At 41.3% G+C, this 27104-nt stretch overlaps 1 protein-coding gene across 1 annotated transcript in view; it reads left to right on the top strand.

The window, feature by feature from the left end:
- Positions 1–27104, top strand: part of INPP4B (inositol polyphosphate-4-phosphatase type II B) — a 312722-nt gene that overhangs the window by 74132 nt on the left and 211486 nt on the right. Inside the window, exon 6 of the mRNA XM_029910663.1 lies at positions 26183–26233. Coding sequence (XP_029766523.1) covers positions 26183–26233 — 51 coding nt within the window. The remainder of the gene's footprint in view (positions 1–26182; positions 26234–27104) is intronic.

Below are 27104 nucleotides of genomic sequence, written 5' to 3'. Positions count from 1 at the left end.
TTGCATATATTAGGAGATGTGAAAGAAATAACTTTCCTACAGGCTGCAGTTTTAAACTAACTAGCAAACAGTCTAGTGTGGTAGAAATTTGGCAGACCACCCAGGAAAGATTTCTGTTCATAGGAGTGTATAAACACTGAAAAAATAACATCTGTTTTTGAGCCTCATTGGTACTTGCAAGGCTGAGATGTAAATATCAGCTTCTCTCTGCAGAGTCTTGCCATTCTGTACATTGGTCTGGCAACTTAGAAAAGCAAAATCATTCTCTCCACTAGAGAAGAAACTCTAGGGAATTGGTTCATTTGTGGTTGACATTTTTGAATTCTGAATAAAAACAGGGCCTGGTTTTGGATACTGTCTAAAGTTGCATTGATTCTCTTAAGAAGAAGACAAATGTCATTATCTCTCTGTGTGTGGGGGTATGATTTAGTAAGAGACAGAGATGTTAGGGCAGGCAAATGATAGTTCAGGAATTGCCAGTCTCCAATATGGCAAAGCATGATTGACTACTGAAATAAGAGATGGAAGGGTCACATTATAGTGACAAAAATGAAAGAATGCCAACACCCAAGAATACTAAAGGCAATGGCAAAGAAAATCCTAGAACAAGTGGCATAGGTATTTAGTTCCTCAGAGGTAATAAAAAAATAGTGGCAGTGATGCAGAGCCATGAGGGTCTCTCTCTTGGGATTAAAATTGGTTATAGGGAGAAATGCATGGATTGTCAAAGCTCAATCAGATATGTGACTGACCCTACCCTAAAGAAGGTGGAATAGAGAAGGCTTTTGATATATTAATATGTAAAAGACAATTAGATTTAAAGTATTTGTCACTTCATCCTGTGAGTGGGTCACTCCGATAGGTGGACAGAAAGCTTATCAAATTTGTGCTTGTGTAGCTACCTTCTTATTCTTCTGAAATACTGGCTTTAGTCATGGGAGCCCTGTCTGTCCTCCTATGGATGTAGCAGGGGGCTTGCCAATAAAAACTGATGGTGGAACCCCTGAGATGTGTGCAGATCGGTGAGGGGAAGTGAGAAGGGAAGCAGGTCTGTAGAAGCACAGAGCTGTTAGTGAGGAGACCTTGTGTCTCCACATGAGCTCCCTGTTTTACCAGTGGCTCCCTCAATGCCACTTCCCTCAGTGTTCTCCCATAGAAAAACGTGGGTCATTATCAATTTACCCACTAGACTAGGGGTGGGATGATGAGGCAGTGGATTGTGAGTTGGTTTCTTGAGGTTCCAGCCAGCTCTCAGTGATTTCAGCTCTCAGTGGGGGAACGTCACTGCAAATGCAGGCTGGGCAGTCTCTTCTGAGGAAGTGTACAGAACTGGCGTGGAGGAAGTTTTACCAACTCCTGGATTATTTAACACTGCTTCCTACATCAGCTAACATTTTATTGGAGATCTCACATCAAAAAAATAGGGAGACAACTGAAAAAGCTTGTATGACCTTTCTTTCTCATGGTGAAGTAAACCTGAGACAAGATATTTGCTTAGACCAACACCAACAGAATTCATCATATAGCTACCCACAGTGCAACGCTCCGGAAGTCGATGCTAGCCTCGGTACATGGACGCACACCGCCGAATTAATGTGCTTAGTGTGGCCGCATGCACTCGACTTTATACAATCGGTTGCCCAAAATCGAATTCTGTAAATTCGGAGTAATCCCATAGTGTAGACATACCCTAAGGCTTAGCACATTGACCTGAATATCAGTGATTTCAGCTCTAGTGATCATTTAACAAAACAAAAGATTTTCAATTGAGCCTAATCAGCTCTGTCTTTAAACAGTGGAGAGGGGCAGGTCAAATGATGCCTATGACTCTTAGGCAGAGCCCACACAACCAGGCAGAAACACCTGTCCCCAGCCTCTCTTTTCTCTCCACTGGGCTCTGGCATCTGAACCCCTGCTTAGCAAGTTCAGTTGAGGGTGTCCCCCTCAATCAGGACAGGCTAAGCACAGTTCTCCTGCCCTTTACTCATACAATAAGGGTAACAACATTTCATTACCCCTGCATTCAATACTAACGTGATTTGTAACCCAACACCAGCCAAAATTGATCACTTTGGCAACACAGTTCTGTCTGCTGGATACCTAGGCAGAGTAGGTGTGTTCGTGTAAATAAAGTCTGGTCCTGAAGCCTATTCCCCCCAGCTCATCACTAGCTGTCAGGGGAGACCTCATTCAGACCTTGTTTATACCATAACAAGGAAGGGAGAATAGAGTAACTATGGCTGCTACATTGCCTGCTTCTCCTGCCACAGTGTGGAACAGGCAGGGAGAGCAAGACAGGAGCTTGAATAGCTGTGCCTGAGACTAGAGGAGTGCATCACAAAGGATGACTGCTCTCCTGCACACAGTCACCCAGGGGAAAATTAAGAGAAATTCTCCGATTGTCCATCCCAGACTCAACCCAAGGCAAAGCATGGCAGAGAAGTTTTCCAAAAAGACCATATATCAATTGGAGATAGCTGGAGGACAATGCTCTAACCAGTCTCCCTCCCTCTTTCCCCCAGATGTGCACCCTGCACCAGGAGTTGTGGGGAGGTAGTGTAGGAGCTCTTTTTTTGCCAGCTTATGCCTGCTGAAGTTTCTCCCATGCTGGGGATATTGCCAGCAGAGGACTTGTGGTTGGTTTCCACTCTTTGCACTGCCTGAGCTGAACAAAACAGAGAATCTGTTCCAAAATATAGACTGTGGCCATTTGACTTTTTTTAAAAATATCATATGTTCGCCCTCAGGTTTGTATTAGAGGGTCACTAAGGAAAATTATTTAATTTCCTACAGACTCCCAGCTCACTTCACCTCTCTCTTTTCCAAGCTCCTCCAGATACTCCTGGAACCTCCTGTAAGTTCCTCATTACCATCCTCCCACTTTTCAATCACCCAACTGATTCCCGGCTCCCTGACTGCAAGGCCTCCTAAACTTTGCAGAGTCCAGGAGTTGAGCCTAGCACAGGGATCTCAAACTCAAATCACCACGAGGGCCACATGAGGACTGGTACATTGGCCCGAGGGCTGCATCACTGACACCTTTTCATATAAAGGTACAAAAGCCCCCCCCCCCGCCCGCTGCCCCCGGCCCTGCCCCCACTCCATCCCTTTCATGAGGCCCCGCCCCTGCTCTGCCTCTTCCCACCCCCATTCCAACCCCTTCCCCAAAGTCCCCACCCCAACTCCGCCCCCTCCCTGCCTCTATTCCAACTCCTTCCCCAAATCCCCAGCCCTGTCCCGCCTCTTCTCCGCCTCCTCCCCTGAGCGTGCGGCTCCCCGCTCCTCCTGTTGGCAGTGGGGAGTGCCTGGAGGTAGGCAGAGGAGCGGGGACATGCCGCGCTGGGGGGAGGGGGGGGCCGTGGGTGAGGGGAGCTTGGCAGTCACAGGAAATAACTCGGGGCAGGGAGGGGGAGGGTTGCGGGCTGCAGGAAATAACCCCGCAGGTCGCCATGTGTTTGAGACCCCTGGCCTAGCCCATGTCGATATTGACCAGAAGTTGTTTCAATCAACTGGTTGTTTAGTGGCCTATGGGAGAAGGGTTGTTGGTATTGGTCCAGTTCCTAAAGCATAGGTGTCCTTCTCCCAACACTGCAATTAATGCTAATTACCAGCTTGACTAGAAAGCTCAAGTACTGAATGTCAAAGAAAGTGAACAACCCTTTCACCTAAGAGGTAGCCCATCCATATGAGGGTTGAGGAACAATGGAGTGGGGCACTGCAAGATGCTTTCGTTGCCACTGCCCCACTGTACCTGTTCTATGGATCAAGGACTTCAGTCTACAAAGGTGTTAGTCTGGAACCTGTTGTGAACACAAAATTCACTGGAAAGTAATGATACGGCTGAAGAATTCTTGAGCACAAATCTATGCAACCTTCAGGATGTTAAACTCAGTTTACAATTGAAGCTATAGCAGTCCCTGGAGCCAACTACTGTTGCTTCTTATAAAGTAAAGAAAATGGTGTTTTCTTCAACTCCTAAATTTTTATACCTGTCACAGCAACTGAAATAATGAGCTTCAACATTTCTATTGATGGTTTTTGAAAAAGGCAAACCAAAGAGTATGATATGAATAAAAACTTGGAGTGGATAACAGCAAACTGGTTGTTTTAGCTATGTTGACCCTTATACTGTCACATAACTAATACAAGTTCAGTTAAAATGGGGAAGGCTATACATTAGCTTTCCAAAAACTGCTGAATAAGATGTTGGACTAGTTTAATATTTTATTTAATCTGTAGCATTATTTTGACTTAAAGTATGTTTGGGAGTCCCTCACATACATATTCAAGGAATTAATTATACCTTGGCCATTCAAATGCAAATGAACTTTTACCTTTTTTTTTTTTTTAAGATAATTAAGTCAATATTGGACTGAAACTTTTACAGGGTGAATAGCTTTTTGCAGTGCTGTTCCACAGTAATATATTTTATCCAGATCTTTTTATGTAGCATTCAGTTATAAAATTAGTTTATAGAACTGTTGGAATGAAGCCACTATCACAGTTTTTTAAAGCAATCCATACAAGGTAGTAACCTATTTGCTGTTGGTACTTGTTTTTTATTGGTAATTAAAGTGATCTGAAATCAGACTGAGAATAATAAATAAAGCTCAGATGTAAATATTCCAAACAATACTAGACTAATTTCCAACAATATTAGAATAGTATTTCAAACTATCTTGATTGGTAATACTAAACTAATCACACATTCCGACTGTGATTTAAGTTTGTTTATCCTGTAAATGTGTATAATTCTGTGTTTAATTATATATTTGCGTTTAATTATATTTGCATGTGTATTTTTACACACTTACACACACACACACACACACACATTGAAGCAATTGAACTAAATCCTCATCCTCTTGTATGTAAAGGGCATTAAAGTCCCTTGCTCCTGTGTAGGGGAACTGCACTATCCTGATCAATTCTGAGGATGGTCAGGCTAGTGTAGAAGAAGTGATGAAGATGCTCCTCAGCTTCTCTATGGCTGGGACCAAGAAGCTGTCAAAAGAGTCGGGGGGGGGGGGCTCAAGCCAATTAGCCTACTGTGCGTTGGTAGGGATGGGCATTTGCAGGGGACTGTACTGACCTGCTTTTATCACACACACCCCCAACCAGCCTCCTGGCTTTCCACGCACACACTTTTATTATTCATTTGTTCTGCCCAAGTGGCTCTATCCTGTCTGGTGAGTAATTCCATTTTGGAGCTCTCAGTTAGTTCTGTTAAGCGAGGGTCCACTTGGCCACCTCAGGGTCCCCACAGCTGCTATTCACTGGGAAAACGCAGCCCTTCCTCCAGGATGTCAAGGGGGTGGAGGTCGTACTTCTTCTGACATCTGCCCATCAACTTGTTGCCATTTTGGGCATTAGGGGGCAGAGTTTCTGAGGGAGATTCTTGGCTCATGTAAATTATCATAGCTTCATTGACCTCAGTAAAGCCATGACAATTTACACCAGCTCAGGATCCACCTCACTAATTCTGTCTCTAAGGTCTAGGTTGGGTAGGCCCTGAATCATCTCTGTAGTCACTGCTGAGGGATCCATTACTCTGTCAGGACCTGGTTAATGTGCCCTTGGGGCAGAGCTATTCTGAACTGCAGTACTTCAGCTGGGCTGTGAGCTGGTAGCATTGAAGGATCAGAATCAGGCTTTGGTCTAATAAGAGTTTTTTCTTAAATCAGGATTGACTAAGGCCTTCAGGATTTGGCTAAGAGTATTGTCACGCTGTCTGGAGTGGCTCACGACCATGTGTGCCAGCTTCAGGGAAGATTGTCAAAAAGCAGGGCAGAGCCCCACACTGGTTGTATGTTCTATAATTAGATTTCACCAACCCAGTGACAAGTGTGAACTCCTAAAGCACTATAACAATCTTACCATGGAGTCATAGACAGTCCCTCTTGGGCATTCCACTTGGTCTTGCCACCCAGGCAAGATGGACTATATGACAGGTGGTCACTTTTCACCAAAAATCTCAACAGATTCAGGTTACTCCCAGTCCCAAACAGAGGTGTAGGAACAATTTGTATAGCGGGGGTGCTGAGAGCTATTGAACCAAACTGTAAACCGGGTATATAATGGAAACCACTTCAAGCCAGACAGTGCAGCAGCACCACTAGTTCCAGCGCCTATGGTCCCAAAGGACCAGTCACCTACCTCAAGTCAGTTGTACTCAGATCTCAAACCAAAGACAATGCCTGTAGCAATCCTGTCATAAACTAACTAAAGATTTAGTAACTAAGGAAAGAAATGAGATTTTAAAAAGAAATGTTTACAAGATTAAATGTTTACAAGATTAAAACAGGAAACATACACAGACACACACGAGTTAGTCTTAGATTTAAAAAGGCAATATAAGCGTCTATAATAAGCAGCTCTATATGTTCTTTAGGGCCAACCCATGCCAATCAGCATGGGGATCTTTTGCTTATATTTAAGAATCTTTGCCCCTCAGAGTCCAGACAACATAAAGAGTCCAAGTTTCTCATTGTCAGGGATTTTTTTTATTCCCTCACCCCAGATTCCAAGATGATGGGATGAGTTTATGTGCAGGTTTCCCCTTCTGGAGGGAGTTAGGAATGCAATCAACAAGGTCTCTGTCCTTTGGTGCTCCATGATGCCTCATTTGCTTTCAGCGGGCAGTCTTTTGTGCAGGACAAGCACTTTACCTTAAGTAATGCTGCTTTTCCTGTTTGGTAAGTTATACAACTACAGAGGTTTACATTGCAAATGCTCAATCTGACTTTATATGGTGGGAATCAGATATTATAAGTAGGATTAATACATGCAGCATCTTACAAGCATTCCATAAAGTCTAAACACTAAAGACATTCTTATAGTTAAAAATAAATATTAGTGTTATACTAACCCACAGGTAAGTCAGACTGGTTTCCAACTATGCATTTGTTAGTGTTCAGTGAGGTCCTGGCCCTTGGCATGAGCAGGTACCTGGTCTGCCAGCATCACTAGTGTAAAAAAGATTGTAAAATATGAAACACAAGGGTGAATCTGGCCCTGTGACTTTACTGCCAGATGGGTTTATGAGCGAACAACCTCTTTTTTTTTTCTTTTCTTTTCTAAACTTAATTAGCTTTGGAAGTGGAAAACAGTATAAGACAGATTAGGGAAAATGTGAAATTTATATTTAAGTCTGGATGTTTTTGGAAGTTTGTCCTGAAATGAAACTCCAACTTTAATATTAATTTTAAACATTTCTGTTTGGTTAATAGCTTTGTGTTTTTATAATAATTGGTTGTGGAATTCCATTTATAGCATTATAAATGCTATTAGTTCATCACAAAATACATCATTCAGTGGTATATTTATATTAGTACTCATAATTCTTGTAAAGTTTTAATTACATCCTCATGATTGATTGTACATACAGTTGGTATTATTATGGCAAATACACTAAATATTTCAATCTTTTATTATGCTATGTGACACTTTAAAACTCTTTAATTATTGTAAAGCATTTTATTTTAAATAAATGATGCATGATAATTAATAACTTAGTACCTTGTATTAGAATAAGCTTACATATGGAATTAGTTGCCTGTTTGATCTAACATTTACAAAATATGTTTTTGAAATATAAGAATCATAGAAGAGAGTGATAACACTTTTTTAGGCTTTTTTGATACATATAACTTTATATTTAGAAATAACTATTATTTTTTATTAAATTTGGATTCTAAACCGGTTATTGGCTTTCCATGTTTCCCACTTCCTTCAGTCTTACATGCAACTTTTTCTTTCTTTTTCATTGTCAACTTCCTCTTTGTCTAATTTTTCCCATTCTCACTTTAGATGAGAAAAGTATCAATATTATGGAGAGCTGATCCAAATCTCTCTGATGTTGACAGCACTAGTTACACTGTCGTGTTATCTTTGATGTACATATGACTTGTTGAAGGGTGTCTGGTGGTCACCTTCCAAATCTTCAGGTGCTGACAGAAAGTAGTTTATTTCTTTTGGGACTCAGATAAAACTTATATGATGAATTCTGTTGGTGTTGGTCTAAGCAAATATCTTGTCTCAGGTTTACTTCACCATGAGAAAGAGAGGTCATACAAGCTTTTTCAGTTGTCTCCCTATTTTTTTTTATGTGAGACCTCCAATAAAATGTTAGGTGTTGTAGGAAGCAATGTTAATAATCCAGGAGTTTGTAAAGCTTCCTCTGCGCCAGTTCTGTACTGATGCACCTGAGTTAGGTTGTGGAACCATTGTGCTGCTAGAGATATTGTTTTTCATGTTGGCATTGAAGATCACATGGCATTTATTAGAAAAGTAGGAGCGTTAGCCCTGATATTCTTGCTAAATTGAATGCAGTAATTAGTCTCTCCTGAAGTTCACCCATAATTTCAATTAGATAAAGGATATTCACTTTGTTCAAAAAGGTTGTGCATTGGTGCTGTGTGCTGTTTAAAAGCTGCCACATTTCACCTGTAAGATGGCGGCTTTTCAGCAATAGATTTAATTACTACTGTGCCCACAGAGTTTATAATCACTTTGTAAAGTTTGTTGAGTGAGTTGGAAGATGTTGTTTAAATGTAATTCATTATCATTATTTTCCATTAAATAGGAATACACCAGTTGCTCTCACTGTTTCTGATATATTCTCCTCTACATATAGGCTGATGATCGAGTTGTGGAAAGGGAAACTGTCAAAAAAAATTAACTTCTTAGAAGAATTGCCAGCAACATTGTCAGCAAACAGGGATCACATACAATCTAGTGCAGTAATATGATGTCCGCTCCTCAACTGATAGTGATTAATTTTCATTCAAACTATTTGTTAAATAGAATCTCACAAATTTCCAGGCAAAACTCCCTCCCAGAATGGTGCTATGTCTTGGCATTGCCATAATAAATACCTCAGATCCAATATTTCCTGTGGCATGAAAATGAAATGAATCTGTTCCTTTGATTTGCCTTTTCATCCCACACTTTTCACTCTCCTTGAATTAGACTCCAGGCCAAAACTAAGCCTTTATCATCAAAACTATAATACCTAATGGAATATAGTCCAAATGCACTTTTTTTTTTTTTGCTATTTTTGCCATTGATGAATCAACACTTTATGGTGAACTTCTGGTGAACCTGAAATGCAGATTTTTCATGATGAAAAGTGCCTTTCTATGTGGTTGAAAATAATGTGAGATCTAGATGGAAATGCAGTCCGTAACGCAGCTTGAGCAAAGATCTACATGAGGACTAGTCCTGGTCCTAAATAAAATATGGGCTGCACAGGTATATTCTCCCCTACAGAATTGGCATTTAGCATCTTTTAAAATGCATGACCAGTGTTGTTAGAATAAAGCCAGCTAAGAATACGTACTAGCAGTATTTCCTATTCAGAATCTCACTTTTTGTTCAAAGGTATTGAAACACTGGGGAACAGTGGGTGGGTTGGTGTGGGGGGAGGTGTTTGTTGAAGTTCTTGGTTCCCATCCTTGGGGTCAGTTTGTATATCTTGATGTGTGAAGCTGAATGAAATCTCTGTCACTCAGTACTTCTTGTCTGTTGTGGAGGAAGCACTGAGTGAGAGAGCATTCTCTTCTTAGCACAAGTAGCAAAGCACTGCCGGAGGGAATGAAGGATGTAGTAAACATTTCTATTAGTCAGCACAGGGGAAGAGCAGAATTTGAAGGGGAAGGAGAGATAGGAGAGGAAAAGCAGCAGCAGGGTTTCACATTGTACTTTCCTAATCTCATAATTACCGTTGTTAATAAATTGCAGTACCCATAATGACACTCCTTCAGACACCCCATCATGTATATGTGTCTTGTTGGCTAGGTGGAGTAGCTGAACAAATATAATATTTCAGGTTCATGCATAAACAGGGTTTATTTTTTCCTTAATTTCTCAGTGACTGCATTTTTAAGTCTCATTTCACAAGATAGAAGCAAGGAGATATCTACCTTTCAATTCTAACAAATGTAAGCTCAGTCAAATTTCAAACCTAAACTATTTGCCAGGAGACCCTTCTTAATTATTTGGGGAATTCAATTATAATGTATTTCACCCAAATCTGCAACTGATGTGTTTTGAGCCAAATCAGAAATTGCTGCTGAAGAGTATAGGAATTATATTAATTAATTTAATTGTGAAATTAGAAAAATCACAACTAAATATTTTTAAGTATTTGATACTTAGTCTGAGTCTCAAACATTTGCATGAGAAAAATGTGGATTCTGAAACAAAAAAAAGTACACAATACTTTATTCAGATTTTGTGAACGATGAGAATGAGAATATAAAGTAATTGCTTACTACTGTCAGCCATGACTATCCCCCTTATGACCCTACTTGTCAGCCTCAAAGTAGAATGCTCATAGTTTATTCATTTTTAACCAGAGGCTCTGCAAGAACTCAATACTGCGTATGTAAAAGCACTCTCATGTTGCATAACACAGCTAAGCTTAAAAAGAAAGTTGACAATATAGAAAAAGTAAAGAGCTTCACTTCACTATGAAAATATATGCTACAGTGACTCAAATTCTCAAATAAGGAAATCCCATTTTTCTGTGAAATGTCTTTGAGATCGAGATAATTAATACTCAGTAAACAAATGTTTACAAATAACAACTTCCCTGATACCAAAAAAAACATAAAACAGTGGTACCGTGTGTTGGCTTCCTCATTACTAATTTGTAATGAGCAATGGGGAAAAGAGAATAATGTCAGATTTTTCTTAGACTTCCCAGATTCAGTAGTTCACTCAGCTTGCTGTACCAATAATGTGAGTCCACCTAATAGCGGCTGCGCATGTACAGACGTATAGTTCTGCCTTGGACACTGGATGGAATTTTGTAACCTGTGTGATGTTGAGAGATTGTTGAGAGGGAAATTCAAATAACTAAGTAGAGGGATAGGTAACAAACAGGGATTAATCATAGTGAGGTACACTATGTGCCAGTAACACATGCAGGGGAATCCGCTGTTAGCGCCAGGTTCAGATTCTGTCCTTCTGTCTAAGTTACTAGGGAGCCTCCACTACCCTGGAACCTCCTCTGATGTCAGCAGTGACTTTTTTTCAGTTTCTTATCTCATTACAGAATGGCAACTTGTGCAGAAGGGGGGTTGCACTCAATGGAAGCTTATGGTGTTCATTACTTCTGAAAATCAGGCCAGTTATTTGGGTACCTGTATGTATAGATTTAGGTGTCTAATTTCATGTATAAAGGTTTTAAGGTTGGTTGGTTTTTGTTATATTTTTGTTTTTGTTTTTTGATCTAAGGACATAAAATAGATTCTCAAAGGAGAGAATAGATTCATGCCACCAGTGGTTAGTTTTTACATAGTAACACAAAACTCTTCATAGTATGACCGTAGTGCACATTTCTTGTGTGTGTGTGTGTGTGTGTGTGTGTGTGTGTATTTTAAACCTTTAGGATGCAGCATGAATAAAAACTGCTTTATTTGGGGTTTGTCCAAATCTTTATTGCTCCAGAACACTTTCTCCTTCAGAAATGTTCCAGTTTGTAAAATGCTATTGGTAATATTAGGGTGATCACATTTGGTCTTGCCACATCACCGTGTGATCAGGACCTACAAAATGCTGGTGAGCTTTGTATTGTTTGAGTCTGATGCTGTAGCCTTTACCCTAGCATATAGTTCTATGGACTTCAGTGATGGTGCTTAATGTGACTAAAGTCTGACTTTATTTGATGTGCACAGAGACCATTTTCGTTAGTAATTTAGCAGTTTGTTAGTAAATGTAATTTCTTTCCTCTTTTTGCTCAGTGAACCCCTCTTGTTTTTGTGAACTACAAATAACAGCTGAGCATTTTTATTCTATTACATGCCCCTAGCGATATGAGTCCCACGCAACACCGAAGGGAGCCTTTGACTAGCATTGACTTTGAAACCACTTTATTAAACATTGGATGTGGTTTTATTTTACATTATACTGAGAGGGCCTAAATCAACAGAAATGCCTTCCCTTCCTCAGATGCCGGCACACCGAAGCTCTGGAAGCATCCCAGCCTGCACGTTCAGGAAGGTTAATCCCCATTCTGATAAGGAACTCTCCCCCTTCCTATGGTCAAGTAATACGTCCTTCCCCAAAGCTGTGCGTCTCTGGCCCAACGAGATTTCTATACACTTTGAACTCCTAAATAAAACATCCAGGAACTCCAGAGAGAAAATTCCTTGCTGTCCTAAAAAGCATGTGAATTGACTGAATGTCAGTGAATTGCAAAAGAAGATGAAAGAGACCATGATCCTAAGCAGTGCTGTGTTGCCTGGCAGCTCTGTTTCTGTCATATTGGAAGGGCCATTATCTGGGGAGGTATGACCATGGGATTGGCATAAGTGGGCTCTCTGACAGACGTGAACATGTATATTAAGGAAAAGAAAGCAAGAAATCATGAGGAACTTAAAAATGTACCCCTACATCTATCTGTCTGTCTATCCATCTGTCAAACCATCATCACTATGATGATCAAGAGGAAATTGTTTCTTCTGAGTTCCAACTGGAGGAGAATTGGGCCCCCTTAAACAACACAGCCCACCAACAATCAGAAGCCCTTCCCAAAATGAAAGGGTTTTCTTTAATAATAATAATAATAATAATAAAAAAAAATCTTCCCCTGACTTTCTGCGACTGCGCCTCTAGCACTGCTACTGCCTCCTATCCGTGAACCTATACAAGAGTTTCTGCAGATTAGAGTTGTCCATTAACTTCCCCTTGCCGAACTGGTGTTTGTGTGGGGGTGCCTGGGATTTTGAAGGGAGTAAGGACTGTGGGTGTTGGAGATCTGATATGTATGTTCTCTGTCTCCTAGGAAGCTCTGCTACTTGCAGATGAGGAGCTCTTATTTTGGGGAAGAGGAATTACTTTGGCAGGCTTCAATTTGTGTTGAATAGCTTAAGACCTCCTGCAGTGCTGAGACCTGTGACCCTTCCTGGCTTGCAGGTCTTTCTGTGGGATCAAGCTCTTAGGTTTATTATGTTATTAATTTTAGGATAACTACCTAGCAATGCTATACAGTAGCTAACATTCTATCAATTTAAGTCCCATGAAGTCAATCTACGTTTTTTCTGAGTGGGGGCTGTCAGAAATCAGCCCTCTATCAGCAGTATTTAAAATAAAAGAAATAAAACACTTTTATTAGGTTTTCAGATTCTTTCCCTGTCCCCCAACATCATCTTAAATGTAAAGAAATTAAGCACATTCCAGATGACTACCCTTGTGCAGTAAAAGGAACACATTTTCTCCTTTCCCACCTGTCTGAGCTCCTCTGCATCTGATGACTGCTGAGCTTCTGCTTTAAAAAGCAAATGTAAAGGGGGTAACTTTTATAAGCTTATCTATGTTTTAAAACCAAACAAAAACTACTGTAATTTGGCAACTCACATATTTGAAACTGTGCTACTATACTTAGACATAGAAGTAAAATATGTGCATGTGTGGACACATAGCATGGAGTTTTTCTCCAATTAGATTGAACTTGTTACTTGATCTTGCAGAGCATTCTGACTTGTATAGGTGAATAAAATCCCCAAATAAATAATTTTTTTTCTGATTCTAATTTGGGCTCCCAAACAAGAAGAGATGTTCAGTATAAGTGGCATTCTTTTATTATTACTTTTCTTGTTTTCTGACCAGCAAACTTTTTCTGGTATTTTTTTTTCCTTTGGGGTAACTGGATAGAAAATATTTATATACTGTATTTTATATTCTCTGATGAAGCAAAGATGCAGTATGTCTCTTATCTTTAGTACATGCTTTCCATTGGAAACACATCAGCCTTTGTGTTGGACACTGCCTACAAACACTGATCAGATTTAACTGATGTGATGGTAAAGCCATTTTAAGCAGCTGGATTCCCTTCTATACAAGGGCTCTCAGAGGTACAGCTGAACTGGTACTAACTGGTGGAATTCTCTTTCTAAAATTCCTTAGTGTAGACACAACTCTATAGGTGGTTCATCCATAGCAGAGTTCAGGTATATTGGCACAGAATTACTGTAAAAACCTTGCAGTGAAATTCACTTTAAATAAAGGAAATGCAAAAAACATTTAGCTTTTTGACTGGGAAATTGTGTTGGCAGTTCTCTTTGCTTCTTCCTTCTCAGGGAGTGACAACTGGATAGCTCCATTGCTTTATTACATAATTAAGCTAGCTCACAGTGCTTCTGAATTTAGGAGTCCTTCAATAGTCTGACTCTCAAGGCACCCACAAAGCAAGAATACCAACTTTTAAAGGAAGATTAGATAGAACATGTATAGCAGGGATAGGACTGTTCCAGATGTAAAGAATTTAAAATTTTAAGATTCTAGCTTTCAAGTGCTCCCCCAAGCCAGGAAGCCTATGGAAGCCATGTGTAAAATATTGAAAGGTCTTGGGTTGCTTAGGGAAGCAAGCATGTTTTTGTGTTTAATGTTTGAATTGTATTTGTATAATTTATTTGAATTGTTTAATTGAATGTTGGTGTATGCTTTCAAGAAGTAGAAATGTTAGGAATACCTACATTTAACACAGGTATAAAGTGCCTATCTTGCGTGTAGCTTGCATTTCATTTAAGGTGTTAGGATGCTTTGGTTTGTAGTAAGATTTCTGAGGTTAGAATTTAAGTGTAGTTTAAACAAATAGCTATGGGCTTTGACATGAAAAAAAGGAACACAGAGAGAAATGGATTTTGTTTTTTCAGAAGTGCCGTTGAAAGGCTTATTGCATTTAGGAATAAGGAACTTGAGCTAACTCATTTCAGCAACTTGTGAGATGCCCTGAGTAATAGTGCACCATTCATCAAATTTTAAACAATTCAGGGAGAAGGTTTTGTACTCAGAATTTTGTCTTACAGCATCCTCTTGCTCATTAACTTACTTATCCCTTATTCTAATTTGCATTTTGTATGTTTGTGTGAAGAAAATTTGCAACGTAAGACAAAATACTACTTTCTCATGAATACAAAACCTATGAGGCATGATACTATACTATGTAAAATTTAGAAACTGAGGTGGTGAATAGAATATCTAATTCCTTGTGCAGTATTTTAACCTGCCTACGTTGTGTTCAAAAGTAACTGGAGACAGGTGGAAAACCATTCACATATTTTGCTACTCTTAGAAAATCAGGCAATATAATGATTCAAAAAAAAAATTGTAGTGCTTTCCTGAGCCATACAAACTTGTGACTGGCAACCAACTGCTAAGTGAAACAGAAGCATGTACATTTCAGTTAATGATGTAGCTACCCAAGAGCAGTATTGACTATATCAACTGGTGCTTACCACTGTGATGAACTCTGGATGATTCACTATGTTCAATGTCACTTCCTTATTGTGGGGATATATGTGTGTGGTCTGAGAGTTCTAGTGTGATTGCCAGTGGCTGCTGCAGGTCAAAATTTTAGTTGGGTCACAGTCACTTGCTTTAAGGTCTTCTGTGCTTATTAATTAAAGACCCTCAAAAGAGTACATCATGACTCTGCTGTGGCTGCCAGGCTGTTCACTGAACTGTGGGTACCTTCCATGAAGTTATGATGCTGCTGCTGCCTTGGAGCTTGTGGTATTAGTAGCTATGCCTTTAGGGGCTGATCTTCCCAGACAGAGTCTGGGCAGGATGCTGTGAAACTCTTGTTATGTGCAGCCAATTGGAACTGGACTAAGAATACAGCATAGCTCTTGTAAGCACATTAAGCACTATGCGATCACTGAGCACCACAGAGCCCTTCATTATAAAATGCGCTAAGCGGTTTGTGGGGCATTTGAGCATCTGTCTCCTTTTGGATTCTTTTTCCGAGAGATGGAAATACTACCATGCAGTTAAATTAACAGTGGTGAATGGTGCCTTTACTACCATGCAGTTAAATTAACAGCTGTGAATGGTACCTTTACTTTACTTTAATTTTTCATTTTTCTGAGTGAGCCGGTGTTGCAGGCCCCCAGTGATTGATCTACCTCTGGTAGCTGTTTTCTTTTATGGGTGTCTAACATGTGCATTGAAGCCACATGGCAAGGTCTTCCTTTGCCTGCATCTGCTCCCAGAACCCAATGAAGGTGATTCCACTGTGCAAAGGAAGTTGTGGGGAAGCTATTACAGCGGGGACCTGCATTTTGCTGTAGTTTTGCTGGGTGCAACAATGTGTGACCTTTCCTCCTCCACTGAAGTTAATGAAGTGACAGCAATTTACACCCACCAAGGATCTGTACCCTGAGTCTCTGTAAAGAAGAAATTAATTAATAGTAGTGGGTGAACATCTATTTTTAATGATGCTGAGGCTCAGTTGTTAATTATCTTTAATTTATAAAGACCATTTTTCTTCAAATTACTTTTATTCCCTCACATATATTAATTATAGTTTGTCAGATCTTTATCGCTGGAAAAATTGTTCTTTCAAACAGTTAAAAAATGAACATATAGCTCATACTGTGTACCTTATTAGCAAGTTAAATAAATAGGCCTTTCCCCTTCTTTCATTTTTTTCATTACATATACTGAACACATATTAAATTATTTGGATTTATACAGACAGATTTGGCAGCCTCTTCATATTTACTTTGATTGTGAGATATAAATTGAACTTGGGTTCTGTCTTCAAGAGTAAGTTATCTGTCATATGAATAGTTGTGTGACAGAGAATCAGACATAGATACAGTGGTGGTGTTATAATTATGTGTATGAGATATGATTTTCATAGTCCCTGCAATTTTATTTTTGGTCTCTTTATTTGTTATTTTGTATTGTTGTATGGATTTGGGGGAGGTGTTATCACTGACTTTTTAGCATAAGACTAATAAAAACAAAATGGAGGGAAACAATTTTCTAAATATGTTTACATTCAAATCTATCTCCAATAATTTTTTTATTTATGGGAAAAGATAAGCAAATCATTACAGAAAGGATGTTGCTTTATAATTTAGGAAGCATGGAATTAGTTTTGTAACCATCGGAGCGCAGTTTGCCACCCTAACTGTTGAAAATATATTTGTCTGACCATACAGAAGACCCTTTATCCATGACTGCCAATTTACTTTTGTCCTCTCCTTTATTTAGACATCAAGTTCCACATACTATTGGTCCAAATCCTGCTGACCTCAGTCCTCACTCAGGGAAATCTCCCAGTGTTTTTCATAGTCTTTGCACTCTTTAGCCACTGCCCTGAATTTGGGAGTGGTGCATACACATGCTGTCCTTGGGGGAGCATTGGGAGGCATTCTGCCTTGGAGAAGCGGAATGTCTCCAGAGACTCACCAGTTGCATGAGAGCTGGGGAGAAGAGCACTCGGTGACCCTCTTTAAACTCCCCGTCTTCCTCGCTCACCCCATCCTCGCTTGCAAATTGCTCTTTACGAGAGGAGCAATTCTGTGCACGATTTAGCAGGCTAATGCAGTGGGTGGGGATGGCGGGCAGAAGTAGGGAGGAAAGTGCCTTACTCTACCCCTACTCCATAAGAGAAGCCACAATCTGAGCTTTAAACACCACCTAGTAAAAGTGTTCAGCTGTGTCCTTTCATTTGGGCACTTCAGGTACATAAATTTAATCTTTTTTTAAATTGTAGCCCTTGGTATAACCCAATCCAAACAAGAGCAGGCACATATTCCACCTTGTGCCAGGGCACTGTGGTAGGGTGGAAATCCTGCAAGTTCTGTTTTCTTGTTTCCCATTTGTCCGGTATTAAATTTTATATTAGAACCATGTCTCCTGTTCCATAAACAAGTGTGTGACAGACTATTTAAATACGTCTGTCTTTGCTGCCTGAAGTTTTGTCATTTAAACTGTCCAGTAAAGGGTTAATCTTCTAACTAAAGAGGAAATACTCTTGGATCTGTAGTTGTTTGTTGTTTCATAAATACCTTCTTTTAAAAATAAATCTACAAAATATACGAGAAGGGCGCCTATTATGTTAAAGCTAATGAGCTGGTGAATGCTGCATAATTAATGTAAAAATCTGAAAAATTTCAGTTGCGCCAGGAGCTGCCAGCAGTCATGCAGTAAGTTACAACCTCCAAAATCTTACCATAATTTTAGGGGAAATTAATCACTAGTATCTCCAGAATGGTCCTTTTTTGTTTTTCTAAAGAAGTGTGATATCATTATCTATAGTTTCAAGACTTGGATTTCAGTTACCAACCTTGAACCAGAAATACTAAAGTTTTATAAAACTGACCAACAGAAAACATACAGTGTTGCTGAGTTCTGCCACCTCTTCCATTTTTGTGTCGTCAGCAAACTTCTTCACCATGTTGTATCTCTTCCTGGTCATAAGAGCTAACATCTCTGATACTCAGAGGGGTAGCCGTGTTAGTCTGGATCTGTAAAAAGTGACAAAGAGTCCTGTGGCACCTTATAGACTAACAGACATATTGGAGCATAAGCTTTCGTGGGTGAATATCCACTTCATCGGATGCATGCAGTGGAAATTTCCAGAGGCAGGTATAAATATGCAGGCAAGAATCAGTCTAGAGATAACGAGGTTAGTTTAATCAGGGACGATGAGGCCCTCTTCTAGCAGTTGAGGTGTGAACACCAAAGGAAGAGAAACCGCTTTTGTAGTTGGCTAGCCATTCACAGTCTTTGTTTAATCCTGAGCTGATGGTGTCAACAAAGTGAGTATTCACCCACACAAGCTTATGCTCCAATATGTCTGTTAGTCTATAAGGTGCCACAGGACTCTGTCGCTTTTTATCTCTGATACTGATGTTTATGGCACTTGACCATTCACCTTTATTAACGCCAGACCCCTTCCATGTACAAGTGAAGATTTCTTGGCATTTGATACCTGGGCCAACTCTACACCCTCCAGCAATCTTATTCTTTCTACCACATTTATTATGGCAATTACATTTTGGTCTATTCATGGTAGTAGTAGTAGTATTTATCATTTATATACCACAATTGGTTTTCATGGCATTTTACAGATGTAGCTGGACTGAGGAAAGGGATATGTAGAGTTGCTGCACTGCAACAAGAACTTGAAGTGAGATTCTGGTCGACTCAGCTGAAGCATCAACTCTGACACCCTAAGGGAGGATGCAGCCTGCATTCCCCTCCATCACTGGCAAGCTCTGCAGTGGTTAGGGTGGCATGGTTATGGTTGCACCCCCACCTGCACCTTCTGTAGAGGCTAGTGCTGCTGGCTCTGTGTTCAGTGCCTGCACTCCCCAGACAAAATGTCGGTAGAGGGAATTACTAGTGCAGAAAGGGTGCCTGCATGGAAAAGTGCTGTCTCAGAGCAGGTCCAGATAAAATGGGATGCTGATGCTACCATCAATGGGAGACTTCCCGCAAAAGGCTAGCATAGCTAAGACCGTAGATCACCTTACCAAGGAACACTTCAGTGGTCTATCTTACTTTGCCTCACCTCATGATGTATTCTCATAATATCTACATGTGGCAAAAATCTGCTTACTCTGAGATGGCTGGAGCACATAACAGAAGATATGAATGGTATAATACATGTGCAATTCAGAGTAATAAGTACTATGAGCCACTTTGGAAGCCAGTGAAGTTACTCAAGATTTACATTGATGTAACAGAGCTGAATCTAGCCTGTTAATATAACTTTAAATCATAAATAATGAGAGAAATACACTATATACAAACCAAGCCTTCAGTTACAAACTGAAATAAGAGAGGCTTGAACTTAGGTCAGGCATGAAATATTCAAATAAGAAAAGAAATGCTCTTTTGCTTCCACTTTGAATTAATTGCCTATAATATGTTAAAAGGTGTAAGAATAAAAAGTGTGTTAGTTTTTAATCATACTAATTCTTTAATGGGACCGAGGAGGTGTTGGTAATGATAATGGCTCAGTCAACTGATCTCCAACATAGTGTAGATGTGAAGTAGTGTGCCGTGAATGACAAAAATAAATGCCCTGTTTAATAATACAATACTGTCTTTTACATCTTGGTAAAGGACTACAGGAAGGATAGTTGAAAAACTATGTAACTTTTTATGCATGGAGAAATATGGCACTTAGATAATTCGGTGGTAAGTGCACTAGAAATGTTCTAATGTTAATACTGATTCTTTGTGTGTGATCTGTGCTGTGTATGTGTGGTAAAGAGATTAAAATTTCTAATGAATATTTGTACTAGGTTGCAGTGTTGTTGTAGCCATGTCGGTTCCAGGATATTAGAGAGGCAAGGTGGGTGAGCCTTGTCTAATAAAAGATATTACCTCACCCACCTGGTCTTCCTAATTTGTAATAGTGACAGTTGTAATGCCTTCGTTCATCTACAGGGCGAGTAGAAGTCAGAGAACTGCGCTGCCTGCTTACCTTTTCTGCTGTCTTGAAAAAACATTGTCTCTGAGTGTAAGAGAGTAATTTGTTCAAGGCTTGCTTCATCTTGTTCCAGACCAGAGCAAACAAACTCCTTGATGGGTCAGATTTTACTCTCAAAAGCATAGTGTATTGTGTATCTGAGATTCAAGTTTATCTTTAGGTGTAGAAAATGGATTAGAATTGCCCTAATGATCCTATTTATAATGAGATTCAAAAAGGAACAGTATTTTGTTTAGTTACGAAACATACTGTGAGATTATTTGCTTTTCAAAATTCTTTTTAATTCTGTGTTTCATTTTTCATCATGGCTTGGGTCTAGAGCTGGGTGAACTATTCATAGTGAATAGTTTATCTGATGAATTACCTTTTCTTCCTGTTTGCAAATTATCTAGAGACTTTGACGAATGTGTCAGTTATTTATAATTATTTTCTGAACACTTTATGTAAATATATTTCAGCCTGTGGGTTGTTTGAAAATCACTCTTTTGTTGTGACTGTTTGACTATTTACTGTTGTTTGTGAGGTCTAATTGGGTCACATGTTATTGTTTCTATTTAATGTTGTCCAAAACTTCATTTAAAAAAAAAAAAGAGTTTGAGCCAAGCCATAAATAAAAGAGCAGGTTGGAAAATGGGTCCTGTTCTTGGTGGAACATTTTGACTTTTTGGCGAATAATAATTAAAAAAAGTATTTTGACCAAAACCCAGAATAGTTGAACTGCAAAATGCCTTTACGGTGTCTCATTGAGGTTGTAATTAAGATGCCTCATGCTCCCATTTTCCTCTGTAGATTGGCCTCCCTGGTTGGACTACATCTCTGATGCATCCTGGTCTCCCCTCTTGTCGAGGCAAGGCAGTGCATCATGGGAGTCTCATGGGAGATGATATCCAGGTGGGGAGCCCAACCCAGATAGGAGAATGGGTACACTAGGCAACCCAACTATGACTCCCATAAGGCACCGTGGAATATCTGAATCAAAATATTTCAGTTTTCAGGTGTCCATTTTGACAAAAAATTGAAAATTTCCACAGAAAACAGACTTTTCACAGTAAAAGCAGCAAAGAGTCCTGTGGCACCTTATAGACTAACAGACATACTGGAGCATGAGCTTTCGTGTGTGAATACCCACTTCGTCGGATGCATGTAGTGGAAATTTCCAGAGGCAGGTATAAATATGCAAGCAAGAGTGAGTCAAGCTAGAGATAACGAGGTTAGTTCAATCAGGGAGGATGAGGCCCTCTTCTAGCAGTTGAGATGTGAACACCAAGGGAGGAGAAACTGCTTTTGTAGTTGGCTAGCCATTCACAGTCTTTGTTTAATCCTGAGCTGATGGTGTCAAATTTGCAGATGAACTGAAGCTCAGCAGTTTCTCTTTGAAGTCTGGTCCTGAAGTTTTTTTGCTGCAGGATGGCTACCTTTAAATCTGCTATTGTGTGTCCAGGGAGATTGAAGTGTTCTCCTACAGGTTTTTGTATATTGCCATTCCTAATATCTGATTTGTGTCCATTTATCCTTTTATGTAGGGACTGTCCAGTTTGGCCGATGTACATAGCAGAGGGGCATTGCTGGCATACGATGGCATATATTACATTGGCGGACGTGCAGGTGAATGGTGATGGTGTGGCTGATCTGGTTAGGTCCTGTGATGGTGTTGCTGGTGTAGATATGTGGGCAGAGTTGGCATCGAGGTTTGTTGTATGGATTGGTTCCTGAGTTAGAGTTACTATGGTGCGGTGTGTAGTTACTGGTGAGAATATGCTTCAGGTTGGCGGGTTGTCTGTAAGCGAGGAGTGGCCTGCCACCCAAGGCCTGTGAAAGTGAGGGATCGTTGTCCAGCATGGGTTGTAGATCACCGATGATGCGTTGGAGAGGTTTTAGCTGGGGACTGTATGTGATGGCCAGTGGAGTTCTGTTGGTTTCTTTCTTGGGCTTGTCTTGCAGTAGGAGATTTCTGGGTACACGTCTGGCTCTGTTGATCTGTTTCATTGTTTCCTTGTGCGGGTATCGTAGTTTTGAGAATGCTTGATGAAGATTTTGTAGGTGTTGGTCTCTGTCTGAGGGGTTGGAGCAGATACGGTTGTATCTCAGTGCTTGGCTGTAGACAATGGATCGTGTGGTGTGTCCGGGATGGAAGCTGGAGGCATGAAGGTAGGCATAGTGGTCGGTGGGTTTTCGGCATAGGGTGGTGTTAACGTGACCGTCACTTATTTGCACCGTGGTGTCTAGGAAGTGGACCTCCTGTGTAGATTGGCCCAGGCTGAGGTTGATAGTGGGGTGGAAGCTGTTGAAATCATGGTGGAATTTTTCCAGCATCTCCTTCCCATGGGTCCAGATGATGAAGATGTCATCAGTGTAGAGTTGGTAGAGAAGGGGCGTGAGTGGATGAGAGCTGAGGAAGCGTTGTTCCAGGTCAGCCATAAAAATGTTGGCATATTGTGGGGCCATGCGGGTGCCCATAGCGGTGCCACTGGTCTGGAGGTATATATTGTCATCAAATTTGAAATAGTTGTGTGTGAGGATAAAGTCACAGAGCTCAGCAACCAGTTGTGCTGTGGCATCATCAGGGATACTGTTCCTGACAGCTTGTATTTCCGGGTTTGTGGATCTTGGGTAGTAGATACCCTTAGAGCCCCAACCGGGGTTATTCTATGTTCCTGTACTAGTGTAGGAAGTGTCCTGAGTAGATGGTGCAGTTTCTTAGTGTATTCCTCAGTGGGATCTGAGGGAAGCGGCCTGTAGAATTTGGTATTGGAGAGTTGTCTGGCAGCCTCCTTTTGGTAGTCAGACCTGTTCATGATGACAGCAGCACCTCCTTTATCAGCCTCTTTGATTATAATGTCACTGCAACTCTGGGCCAGATGTTACTTTTTAGTTATCAGCTTTCAGATTTATTTTGTTAAAAATGCATACTAACTGTAGCCACTCCATTGCCTGTCAAGGATACAATTTTTTATTTTTATTTTTTTTAAAGAAACATGTTATAGTCTTGTTCCAGTATGTTAAGTGAAACATGCCTTAGGAGAAAGTGACATTAATTTATTTTCACTTGTAAAATATGCAGTGTTTATAACTACTCTGAATTTTAAATATTAACTTTTTATGTGAAAAGTAGGAATAAATGGTCAGCATAAAAGCAATATTCCTCTGAACTCTAACTGGAGGAATACACAGGAATATCTAATACACCTCTACCCCAATATAACGCTGTCCTCGGGAGCCAAAAAATCTTACCACGTTATAGGTGAAACCGCGTTCTATCAAACTTGCTTTGATCCGCCGGTGTGCGCAGCCTCCCCCCCCGCCCCCGGAGTGCTGCTTTACTGCGTTATATCCGAATTCGTGTTATATCAGGTCGCGTTATATAGGGGTAGAGGTGTACTATCCAAATGAGGATTCCCATATATTCTTAATGTGGACCAGACGATTGGTCCTTCAGTGGGTGAAATGTAAAATTTTCTTGCTGTCTCCAGGCTTTTGTGAAGGAAATATTCTTCTTACTGTGAAAATCATTGCACAGTAACTGCCTGAGGAGAAAAATGTTTCCTCACTCCAAACTCTGGGCACCTTTAAGCAGGGCCGGCTCTGGCTTTTTTGCTGCCCCAAGCAAAAAACGCCCGGCTGGGGCAGCAAAGGGGGGGGGGGAGGGGAGGAGGAAAACAAACCTGCCCCTGGCCGGAGCGGCAAAGGGGGAGGGGGGAGAGAACAAACCGGCCGGCCGGAGCGGCGAAGGGGGCGGGGGGCGGGAAACAAACTGGCCGGCCGGGGCGGCGGGGGGGGGGGGGGGGGGGGGGGGAACAAACTGGCTGGCTGGCCGGAGCAGCGAAGGAAAGAAAAAACCAAAACAAAAAAAAATACCTGCGGGGCGGCGGGAGCGTGGGTGCAGGGGGACTCCCGGCCCTGCAGACCTCGGCTAGCTGCGGTGGGGGGGGGGGGGAGGGGGGGGGCGGCCAGGGCTTCCTTAAGCGGGGTGCTTGCCACGCGGCACCTCCCGTTGCGCTGCCTGCCGGGAGGGCTCCGCGCCGCTCCGGTCGGCAGGCAGGGAAGGACGCTTGCTACAGGGCAGCGGGAGCAGCAAACCAAAAAGAAAAAACCTGCAGAGGCGGCCAAAGCGATGAAGCACAAAACAAAACAAAACAAAACAAAAAAGGATTAGATGGAATGCCGCCACTTGGAATCTGCCGCCCCAAGCACGAGCTTGCTCAGCTGGTGCCTGGAGCCGGCCCTGCCTTTAAGGAAAGAGCTCCTTAAACCTCCTCTCATATTTAAACTAACAGATAAACTGGGGTGTGGGGGGGGGTTAAAGGGTGAGTGGGTTCTGTTTTATGACAAATGCCAACATAAGAAAGACATTACTGAGTTTCAACTTTATTCTAAGGTTACGCAGAAGAAAATTACATACATGCTAAAAGTACCTACAAACAATTATCAGTGTTTGGAAAACAGATTATTAAAATAAATATTAGGCCAGATTTTCCTTGGTCTTTGCTGGGGAAATGAAGGGTAGTCATGCATACAAAGAAGCTGCATCCTGTAAAAGGCCAGGGACAACTAGAGGACCTACTCTTAGGAGTGCAGGGACTGTGCCTTCCATGAATGCCTAGGTACACAGATGACCTCAAAGGGCTTATGGGGAGGAGACAGGTGCAGGGTATCAGGCTGTCCCCTAACTGGGTGACCCTGATCCACAAAAGTACTAAGGCACCTAAACCCCAGAGTTAGGCACCAGTTTTGGCTCCACTGTGAACTCTGTAGGCACTTAAACTCACTCGATGCCTAATTTTTTATGGTCAAAGTTTCCTCTGTGCCTACGTTTCTGCGTCTGCACTCTGTTGCCTTCCTCTAGGCATCTGGATGCCTACCTCTTGCCTAAGCCCCAGAGCAATTTATGAACCGGGAGAAGATAGATATTCATCTGCCTGAGTTGCCTGATCCAGTAGGTGTGCTCAGAGGCCACCTACCAGATCAGGTCTGATTCAGAATCTTGCAGCAGGAGGTGGTGGTGGTGCCCACACTACACAGTAACTATTAGCCCAGTGGTTAGAGCACTCAACAGGTTCCATTCCCCCCTTTGTGTCAGGGGGAAGAGATTTGAACAGTGATCTCCCAATTCTCAGGAGTGCTCTAACCATTGAACTATGGGATATTCTGATGTGGGACTGCCTCAGTCTCTCCTGTTTAAGTTCAACTGTGAATAATGATTGGAGGAGGGAACTGGACCCTGGGTCTCCCACCTTCTGGCCGGGTGCCTAAAACACTGGACTACAAAGTCATTCTCTCTCTCTCTCAGGCCCAATGTCTATTTAAGTGTTTACCCACTTTGGATCAATCAAATAAGCTCCTTTTAAACTCCGATAAGACTATCTACACACAGACTTGCACTGGTTTAACTCAACTGGTTTAAAAAAATACCCTCAGTTAAACCAGTCGAAGTTAGGGTGTAGAAAACTCCCGAGATACATACATACATACATACGTAGGTGAAGTGTTTATAAGTGTATATGCATGAGTGTGTGGACTTTTGTAGGAGAATCTGCAATATAATCCACCCGGTTATATCCATAAGTCATTCTTCTGTTTGAAAAATGTTGGTTCCTGAGAATGACTTTAGGTAAAGAGGCTGTGAGGTATTTTATAACCTAACAGTCATTTCAGTAAAGGTCTGAAGTTATGAAAGGAGTGGTTGAGCATAGTCCTCTCTCCTGCGGAGAATCAGGAAGTTTCAGAATGATAAATGGGTTTCTCAGAAATAGGACTTTGGCGGGATGCCAAAAAAGTTGAAGCGGTAAATTATTAAAAGAAAATAGTGTTTAGAAACTGACTGGATTGGCACCAGCCAAAAAAAAAAAAAAAGTAGAAAGCAATGGAAATAAATCAATAAGCAAGTCTCTCGTATTTCCCTTTCATGGAATACCAAACCCACAACTGATTTGTTTTTCCCAGGTCCGCACCCGTGTCCTGTCTGAACACAAGGAGCCAAGAACAGATGTCGGGGTAAGTAATTTCTGTTAGCTAGGCAGCTGATAAACTTACTTTGCATTAGGAGTTGGGTTAAATTAAGAGAGGATCATGACAGGAGTAATACATTCAGAGATTGATGGATTCTAATGCATTTACTCCTTGACTCTAAACTTCAGGATTTTTCCTTAAGGAGGATTTTTATGCTGAGGCCAGTCCAGTTTTCTAGGGTCTCTGCTAGTGCCTTTCAAGCAGTCTGGGTTAGATACAGAGCTTGGGATCATACTCCCTTGACCAGCATGGTCAGGAATAAGTCGGAAGGTCAATCAGCACTGCCATAGCAGCTGTATTTGGAGTCTGAATAAGAAGTGACATTGATAATATTTAAAAAGCCCATTGTGGTACTGGCCTAATTTCGGGGGAAGAACAGAGTGTTCCTCCTGGGTTAGGGCTATCTATGTGCATATCAGATAAAATTGAAATTCCACAGACTTGAGGAGAAATAGCATCCTGTAATGGCGTCAGCACCCGCCTCTCGAGCGTGTCCCCTTTTCTCTGGCCAATAGTGCCTGCAAACAGTCTTTTCGTGGGGGTGAGGGGCGCCCACCTCTCATGGATGGCCCCCTTTCTCTCGGTTAGGTGTGAGCCTGCTTTTCTTTTTTGGTCTTACATCAGGGTGGCACCTGCCTCTTGCGAGCACACCACAGCTGCTGGTTCTCTTGGTTGTTCTTTGGCAGCTCAGTATTCTGGCCAAGCCACACATGCTGTCCCCCCCTTCCGGGGTATAGAGTCCCGAGTTCTTATCATGGCCCTAGTATGGGGCCGTAGTTCTTAGGCCTCTTTCCAGAGGCACTGCCTTCTTCAGACACCTAGCTGGGGCCCATCTTGGTACCTTCAACTGGTGTCC

This window comes from Terrapene carolina, unplaced genomic scaffold (assembly GCF_002925995.2).
Source record: "Terrapene carolina triunguis isolate 2854851 unplaced genomic scaffold, T_m_triunguis-2.0 Scaffold66, whole genome shotgun sequence".
In the NCBI taxonomy this organism is placed as follows: Eukaryota; Metazoa; Chordata; order Testudines; family Emydidae; genus Terrapene; species Terrapene triunguis.
This window is presented reverse-complemented; position numbering and strand designations above follow the sequence as displayed.